Below are 9,468 nucleotides of genomic sequence, written 5' to 3'. Positions count from 1 at the left end.
CCCCCTCCACTGCCTTTCCCTCACCCCGTGGGTTGGAAATGTCCCATCCTGGCTGTCCCCTGGCCTGGGACGCAGCAGGGAGCCCCCGGCCCAGCCCAGCCGGGCAGCTGCCAGCTCCCTCCTCTTCCTGCAGCGCTGACGGCCCCCGGCCCGCAGAGCAGATTTTATAAACCAAAAGAGCAGAACAACCTTCTCCAGCACTGACTGCACCTCAGCCGTGCTCACGCGTGCCGTTGCGATTCTCTGAACGCAATTCAGTAGAGAAAAAGATTGTATACTGTGAGCACAAAGCTGTTTATATGCCATATACGTATATAACAAATCTATTTATAGCTATAGAAATATATACTGCATATAACCCTACTGCATAGGTAAAGCAGGGTATTCGCCTTGATATCTATTCCCATCAACACAAACACTGTGCAATGAGGGATGGGACATTACCTTGACATGGATGAACTATGCAAGCACTGAATAAAAACTCTATTTTTCACTGTTAAAGCCAGCCCTGGCTCTTCTTGAGCATCCTCTCTGAACACCCATCCTCTCCCAGCGCCCGAGGGGTGAGTTCCCCCCCAGCCCAGTACTGTCGCTGCGGGTTTATGGCTGTGGCTGGTGCGTTGCTGCACTAAAGCCACGCTGTCGGCCCCGCTTCAACCACCTCCCTCCGCCCCGAGCTGCGGAGCCGGCACAGCCCGGCATTCGCGGGGTGCTCTGCAGCTCAGGCGTTGTACCCAGAAAGAGCGGTGACCCCCACGGCTCTCCCGCTCCCACAGCGGGAATGGAGACACCACGCATTCCTGGTGCGTTTCTCCCGGAGCCACCGTGCCATGACTGTGACCTAAGGACAGGCGAGAAAACCTGCACAGGAAATTAAACAAACACATTTTGCACACCCAGGCTCTCGTCGGGGCCACCCGCGGGCAGCTGCCCTGGAGCGAGGGGAAAGGGGTGGCCGAGCACAGGGAGGGAGGAGGAGGGTGGGGATTTGTCTCAAGCCTGGAACAGGGGTCAAGATAAACACTTCCCATGGCAGAACACAACGCTCCTGCTTTCTCCCCACAAACATCATGGGACTCTCCCTGCCCATGTTAAACAAACACCAGAAAGACCATTACAGAACTGGTCTCCTGCTTCAGCCAAGGGCTCCCACATCCACAGCAGCCCCAGGCAGAGGGGGGATGTGCCCAGCCCCTGACCACCCAAACTGGGGCACAGTCTGTAGCACAGGGTGACCCTGCTTGGAGAGCTCGCACCGGCTGGTCCCTGTCACCCCAACACTGCCGGCGGCTGTCGGAGTCTCCCATCCCGGCCACGATCCGGGGTGGATGGGGAGCTGGGAGCATCTCCTACCCAGGGCAACCTGTCCTCCAGCTTCCCTTTCTGTTTATCTTTAAGATGAGATAAAATCTTCACCCCAGCCAGACTTCCCAGCTCCCTGGCTCTGCTCACCCCAAGGGAGAACAGGCAGGAGCTGCCCGGGCTCCATCCCGCCCCAGGGGCAGGCAGCAGCCTCGGCTTCTGCTCCAGGCGAGGGACGGGGTGGGCACCGCTGGGCTCAGGCTTTGTGCCTGGCAGCAGGTTATTTGGCTGCCAAAATCTTTCAAGACAACTCTCTGGGACGGCCACATGATCCTTCTCCTCTTACCCAGCGGATGTTTAACCATCACATCTCTCCATGCTGTTTTTCTCAAATGCAATCAGAAAACACAGCTGGGACCACTGTGGGCTGCGGTGGAGCTGCTGGTGGTGCCTCTCACTGGGGGAGGTGGGAAGGAAGGGTCCATCCCCCAGGGAGGGCTGAGGAGCTGCCACCATCAGCTCTCCTGAGGGACAGAGTGCCCACCCCACAGCGTGGGAACAGGCCAGGAGCTCCAGGAGAGATGGGGATGGGGATTCTCTCCTCCTGCAGCCGGGAGGGCGAGCGGTGGGGACCACGGCAGCGCCCATCAGCCCCCGAGACACAAGTCCCAGGAGCACAGACAGCCCCAAAGGAGCAGCGGTGCCCGAAGGAGTTAACGGCGTGAACTCAGCGCTGCCTTCCCTTGTCAGGAACATTCCTCAGAGCCAGCGATGATGCACAGCCTTACTTTAAAGAGCATTTGTTACACACAGCTCTGCTGAGCCAGGCTTCAAGCTGCTCAATGCCTGGTTTAAAAATAACCGGCACCTCCTCTGGTTCGGAGCTGGGTCCTGATAAAATAAACATTAGCACAGCTATTTCTGAAGGTCACTCCCATCCATCTGAGGCTCGGCAGAGCAAGGCTGCTTGACGAGAAACGAGCTCGTAAGAGACTCCAAATGCATTTACGGTTTGGCTCTGGAGCTTGGCTCTCTCTGGGGCTGGTTTCTCCCCCATTATCCAGCAACAACTACCCCCTCCCAGACTGTTTGCAGAGCCTAAAGAATTACTTAAGGCACCTCGGTCAAGCCCATGGGTGTTTGCTGTCCCGCACCAGCCTCTTAGTTGTCCTTTAAGGACTGTGAGAACAGCGTGATGGGTCCTGCACCCACCGCGGGGCCTCTCCCCAGGCAGAAGAGGCACCGTTGGCTGCCACGGCTTGGGGACAGCTTCTCTGCGCACATCCCTGGATCCCCCATCGCTGTACTGTGCTACACCTATAAGACCCTTTGGGACTCTTGCCATGCAAGCAATAAATTATAAATTAAATATTTACAGCATCCATTGCACGGGAGAATTCGTAATTCAGCATTAGCCCAAGTGCCAAAGCAATGTGAAACTATTTACATGTCGAGGAGAGGTTATTAATACATCTCAGCTCGCCAGAGATGCTGACTTGCCAAGAAGTGACTGTAAACTCATTTTAGACTTGAGGACCTTTAACTTACCCTCATTGATGGATTGAGACTAGAAAAATCTACCATAAATCAGAGCTCGCACAAGTACAATTCTGTGGGATCTTCAAATCCCACCGCCTCTCCAAAGCTCTCCCTTCTCCACAAACACAGATGCATTTTTACGCTCATCCAACCAACGGGACACCTGAGGCACTGGCAAGCAGCGAGAGAAAAACCACACAATAAAACCCAGATGTCCAGAGTTCCCACTGCACTCCCTCGGGAAGCCATCCCCCTTTTCCAAGACCGCGGGAGGTGCAAGAGACACCGCAGAGAGACGCTTCTTTCAGCGCGGCCATCAAGTAGAGTTACAACTCAAACAGCCTTTTCTGTGCCTGCCTCAACCCGTTACACAGTCTCCAGGGGGGAACAACCCACCAGCCCAGCCCTGCGCTTGCGGTGCCAGCTCTCCTCTGCTCCGCAGAGCAGGTCACCATCCTGCCCGGGCTGGACTCAGGCCGACAAACCAGTAAGGAGACTGGTGAGAGCCAGGCAGGTGCTTGCAGCAGAGGGACCCGCTTTCAGTGAGCCGCTTGTTTCTTCCCAGAGAGAAAAGACAAGACCCTAAATGTCTTTACAGTTTATTATTAGTTCTCACACTGATTCATTTCAGCAGCAGCACGAAGCTGCAGCAGCACACCAAATCCCCGAGCGGATGAAAACTTGGGAGAAAGCGACATGTACTCACAACCGCTGCCAAGGGTCCAGGCTCGGTGGGGCTGCAAAACGCCTGCCCTTTGGGCTGCTGCGTGCTCGGTGGGTACTTCGGTGCCCAAAGCGCCCATTTACCCTAAACGTCTCCCTCCCAGGGCTGCACCGCTGGAACCTGTGTCGGCTGATCCCACGGCGCCTCTCTGCCCGCTCGGGGATGGAAGAGAAGAGGCCCCAGCAGCTTGCTGCCACCGCAGGTGCCACGTCCGGGCAGGTTTACCCGCAGTACTTCACCACCAGGTTCCTCCACAAACGCCAGGAACAGCCACAGCAACACAGCCAAAAGGAAGCCAAGAGGAGATTTTTGGGTTTTCTCCACTGCTGCTGGCAGCGTGGCTGATCAAAACAAAACAGAAGACCTGTCTGAAGGTACTCAGTCTCCCCAAGACAAACGCCAAGCTTCCTTCGGCCCAAAGCATCAGAAAAACCGTGCAAAGACACAGTTTTAGGTGAAGAAAGATGTTTCATAGTTAGCTCTGTGCCAGAAAACACGTGGCAGATGCAGGGAGAACACAACTGGGTATCCTATATTAATACACGCTTTAGCCTCCATTCCCTGGACAGCACAGAAAATATCTCAAAACCCACATTTGATGACTGCAGCGGAGTAGATGATTGTCATCTGCTGTGGCAATTAGAGTGGCAGATGTCCCATCATCTCATTGGAACAGCCGCTTCATTGATTCACGCGGCAGAAGCCGGGCAGTTCAGTAACAAGACCAGGGGGATGCCAAGCAGGGGATTCAGGACATACTCCCAGCGCTGCCGCTCTCTTCCCGGGTGAAGCCCGCCTCCAGGCCTCATCTCCCACCCTTTGCGCTGCTGCGCTGGGCATTTTACAGCCAAGAGCGCTGATCCCCTCCGTAAGGGCCTCGGACACTCCAGTATGAAAAGCCTCCTGCATCCGGGACCAGCGTAACCATGAAGTTTCATCTGCTCCAGCGTATGCGGAGGCTTGGGAGGGTATTAGCCTTTATTAAACTTCTCACTAAATGATGTTATGTGAAGCCCTTACCGAAAACACAAATAAAGAAACAATTTTCTATCTACTGTTGCCTTCCAGCAGTCTCTTCACAAGATTCCTGCAAGTGGAAAAAGAGAGGAACGAAGAAGGGAAAGGCTGCAGCAGCTCTCTAGGAGACATGAAGGCATTTACGTTGTCATTCACACCCATTTCCTTTCAATCCTCCTTCCACAAGACCTCGCTTTTCACAATATAATCCCTCAAAGAAGCTTATTTGCTTCTTAGACTTGCTAGAGAAGCCCTGAGCTGGACACCTCCCCAGGCCTCCCCGCGGGCTCAGCACACCCACTGGCACGGAAGCCCTCCCCTGCACATCCTAGATCCTCTGGCAGCAAGCATAAAGCCCCGAAATCCAAGCCTGCAGGTATGTAAAAAACGTCAAACTTTGATTTTTCCTTTCCAAATCAGGTGCCGCTCAAGCGAGCCAGCTCCCTCCACCCCCAGCCTTCCTCACCGTCCATCAAACTGCCTCCTGCACGGTGAAACCAGCCCTGGTATTTCCTGTACCACGAGGCTTTCAATCCGAGACCCTTTACTTGCCGTATTTTAACAGGAGCATTTTTATCCTTCTCCTCTATAAAGCACTGATTCAAACTTCACTTTCATTTTACTTGGCTACGGAGACCAGAATTTACTTTCTAAGATGGTACAAAAATAATACTTCAGTGCTAATGCAAAATCCTTTACGGATTTTGGATCCTTACTGGAGTAATACTGAACCTCCAAGGCTTCCAAAGCTTCCCAGTTCTTCTGGCTCGTTTTCCTCGCCTGTTTATCCAAAAGTCTCCAAAGTACAGCTAGCCCTTAGGAAACTCGGTGGGCGCCAACCTTGCAAACCATCACAAAGTTCAAACAGGGAAAAGGCAACTGATGCCGGTGGCAATTCCCTAAAAGCAAGTGAACTCACGGGCACACGCGTGCCCCAGTCTCACACCACTAAGAGAGTGTCATAGCATCTAAGGTGATACTTCATTCGAATGTTTCACAAAGTCATTTTTATTTCTTTGTCAGACAGCAGGAAGGGCATTTCATACTTTTTCTATCTATTCCTAAAGATAAACACGCGCAAATTTTGGAACTGACCAGGGAATTTATCAACACTTGGCCTGAGTTAAGTAAGTGGACTAAGCCCACAGCAATCTCGCTCCGGGGCCAGACGTCAGGCGCCAGGCAGCAACTGCTCACCACCTCCACAGAAAGCCCTCGCCGCGCTGAGGCCACCCCAGCTCCGCTTTCCCGGCACCACCGGAACCTCTGATCTTCCAGATTTAAGCGTTAGTTAACTAGGATCGACTTCTCACCTTCTACAGATGTGTAGACCAACATTAGTCCGTTATAGAGCAACACCTGGGGAATACACAGAGCGAAGGGAACGCACACCAGTGCACTGGAGGAGTTAACTGCACAGAAAGCTGCAGAACAGTCAAATATTTGTGGAGACAGTTGTTTAGTTCTTAAAAAAAAAAAATAAAAAATTCTCAAAGGCAAGGAAGGACATCCAGTACCTAGACACATTTTATGTCTTTGAAAACCTCACTCTAATTCCTACAAACAGGATACAAAGGTGGCTTTTAACTGAAAGGAATCACATCAGACTCCCTCCTACTCACAGAAAGCTGCGTATCAAACTTCTGCAAGCCTTTTATGAAAGTAGTACTAAATATAGTCTCTTTAATGGAAGATTTGTAAATGGGTATAAAAACGTAAGCAGCTTTACAGATACTCTCCAAGGCATATGAAACAATTACTGTTTGCCCAAAGAGACCATTGCAGAGTAGTTAATTGACGAACCCCAAGCCCCCCAACACCCAATAACAGGCAAAGAATCCCCCCCCCCCCCCCCAGTAAAACCAGAAAGGCTTTGATTATGCAGTACGACAAACCCTGCTGGAACAGCAGCTCTGGATGCTTGTACAGGAAAGTCAGTTTCCTGGGTCCCAGGTTTGGCTTTTGTTTGTTTCTTCGTAAATAATTACTCTTAAAAAAAATACATGTCCTCCACATAACCTAAATTAATGTATGAATTGAGAAGCTAGTCTGCATATTGTGCCCCTCAAATCAGAGGTTAGTGCAGGGGAGCATATTTTAGTTGTGTTCGTTGCAGTAACGACCTGAGAAAGTGGCATATCGATTTGGCTTGCAAGCTGTCAGAAAGTGTGACTGTAACTTGACAAACTCAAATGATACTCTACATCTACAAACTCCAACGTAAGCACCGTTCCGCAGTCACTGCTTCCGATTTTAGAGGGAAAAAAGCCCCAAAGCAAAACCCATGGTGTGCCAGAGCAACGCCTCCATTGTGGGGGGGGAAAAAAAAAAAGTAAAACCACTGCTATTCAACGACACCCTCTTTATTCAAAAATAGATATCTATGAGACATTTCAGAATATACTGCTGTCACAAATGGCAGCCTATATCTCTAAATTAATTCCTAAATCAATTCATATACAGATTTGACCTTTTGTTAAAAAACGACACACCTTGGGGAAATCTGTTTAACCTTGAGAGAATGTCACCCAGTTCACCAGACGCCCTTTGCCCAAAAAGTAGAACAAATAAAATTAAAAACCACAAGACTTCATTTAAATTAAGCAAAATAAAACACACACATATATTTGGGGGGAAAAAAAAAAAAATCAAAACATTTCAATTAAAAAAAAAAAGACATACAACTCTCTCACAGAAGATCTGCCCAAAACAACAGCGTGAGATGTCAACACATTTGTCTACATAAATTTTTTTATGACAGCTTTTTTGTCCTATAATGGATACACATTCAATCAATCGTCAAAATAATTATTGGTTAAAACAGCCCCAGGGTAACTCCACGAGCTGAGACAGGATAGAAAGGAGTCTTTTGGTTTAGGTTTCCGAGGTTTGGTGGGGGTTTTTTGTTTTTCATTTTTGGCAAAAGCAGAGAGAATGTACAATGCTTTATCTAAATAATGTTTGGACCATAAAAGGCTGTACAATCAAACCAATTCGTGGAAAGAATAGTTCTGCCACTGGAAGATTTCCTGTAAACTAAAAGCACATTTCTTGGCTGGGCAGTAAGGGTGCAAGGAGGTTTTTTTTTTTTTTTAAAAAAAAGGACAAAACGAAGTGTCAGTAAGAAAAGGATGTGAGTTTCTTAACAACTTAATGACCAAAAAATGCTGTATTATTTGTTTTAACTGAATGCTGAATAGGCTACTGAATACCCTGTAAAATAAATTAATGAGGATGCAGAACGAGCTTTGCATTTCTGTAGGTTTCCTCTCATGTCTTTGACAACAGCAGCTTAAGACTATAGGGAGGCACAAACACAGCACATCACTTCAACTAATTTCAGCCTCTGTGTTACAAAACCTGTATTATCAGATCAAGTGTTTCCAGAAACTTAAAATGTTTTATAGTGAGAGGTGCTAAATTTAAACAGAATTGTTATCCAAATTGGAATGGTTTTCAGTGATCAGAGTCCAGCTTGTTAGACCTAACACACAAACTGAAATGTAACTACATCCATGGCAGCTAAAACATTAGCTAGCAACATAATGGAATTAAGAGTATTTTAAATTTGCCTTTTTTTTTTTTTTTAACTTTTCCCGATTATAAAAATCAACTCACAATAATCTGTGACACAAAATTAAGTACATCCTTCTAATATCTACATGCATGGACATGGTACACGTGCATACAGGATATGTGCATATATATGGGTCTATTTTCTATATATATAAATAAATATTTATACCACATTTGACTTCTGTTCATCAAATCACTTCACTAAAGCTACAGAGAGAATTTATAGAATAGTATTTCCAATGTAACCATCCTCAGAGTAGATCAAACAGTGCCTGTCACTGGGGTATCGCCAGTTGCAATACAAAATTCCAACCTCTCAGTTTGTTAAACCAAAGCTTCTATGACAACCTAATTTTGTATAATGAAGAGGAAAAATGTGGTATAAATCTAAGGTAGCTAGAAGAAAATTTACTTCCACTCTCATTTAGGTAATACCCAGTTCTGCATTGCTCAGCAGAGTGTAAATTATGAAGCTATCTCTAATTCACAAAGAAAAGCTGCTTATTTTTATTGCCTGTGGTGAGTTTCAATTTATGTACATGCCAAATAGGAACTATCTTCACGTCAGTCCCACAACAGTATGAGGAACTGTAGATTTAAGAAAAATATTTCTCTGTACCATTGCTCAGTAGATGCTGACATGGTACAGCACCTGCACACACACACACCCCCACACCCCCCCCTACGAAGCCCACTAGCCACCCTACTGCTCTCAGAGATGAGGTTCAGAAACCCAACTAAAACAGACAAGACTTATGCAGAAATAATGATACTTTTACAGAGAAGAATGTTAGACGGTCAACCTCTCCTTGAAAACTTTCCAGGTATGTATGTACATGATTCTCATGACTTTTGTGGGGATAACAAGTGCTAAGAGTAAACAGCAACTAAAGAATATGGAAAAATACGAGAAAAGTTTGGCTATATGGACTATCCCCACTCCCTTTAGAGCTCACACAAACTTGCCCTTTTTCCTCCCCTCAACGTGAGCCGGCGTACACAGAGAGAGGGTGAGCGTGAGCAGCCAAGAGGTTGAAAGCGGGGTCTGCAAGTTCCTTCCTACTGTAGATCTTGGAAGACTGGATTTCCAGTCAACACCAGAGTCTTCTTACTTCTGCTGGTAATAATGGAAACTGGAGGACACCATTTGTTCTAGTCTGTTGAAAACAGGTCACCAGCAGACGGCAGAGGTGCCAGACCTCCTGTGACATTGGGCAGCAGTGACAGATCTGGAAGGCTCTGGATGTGGGATTTCAGCTCCTTGCGGACCTGGGTTACCCGAGCAAGCTTCTGTTTATACTCCTAAGGGA

The 9,468-nt window shown here is 48.1% G+C and overlaps 1 protein-coding gene across 2 annotated transcripts in view; it reads right to left on the bottom strand.

Moving 5' to 3' along the window:
• Positions 1-8,913: 8,913 nt before the first annotated feature.
• Positions 8,914-9,468, bottom strand: part of RPRD1B (regulation of nuclear pre-mRNA domain containing 1B) — a 26,607-nt gene continuing 26,052 nt past the window's right edge. For both annotated transcript variants that reach the window (XM_009893384.1, XM_009893385.1), the window contains exon 7: positions 8,914-9,460. In XM_009893384.1, the coding sequence (XP_009891686.1) occupies positions 9,311-9,460 (150 nt within the window). In that variant the 3' untranslated portion in view covers positions 8,914-9,310. The remainder of the gene's footprint in view (positions 9,461-9,468) is intronic.

Source organism: Charadrius vociferus, unplaced genomic scaffold, assembly GCF_000708025.1.
Source record: "Charadrius vociferus isolate BGI_N301 unplaced genomic scaffold, ASM70802v2 scaffold259, whole genome shotgun sequence".
Classification (NCBI taxonomy): domain Eukaryota; kingdom Metazoa; phylum Chordata; class Aves; order Charadriiformes; family Charadriidae; genus Charadrius; species Charadrius vociferus.
The sequence above is the reverse complement of the archived record's forward strand: the minus strand, read 5'-3'. Positions and strand labels throughout refer to the sequence as shown.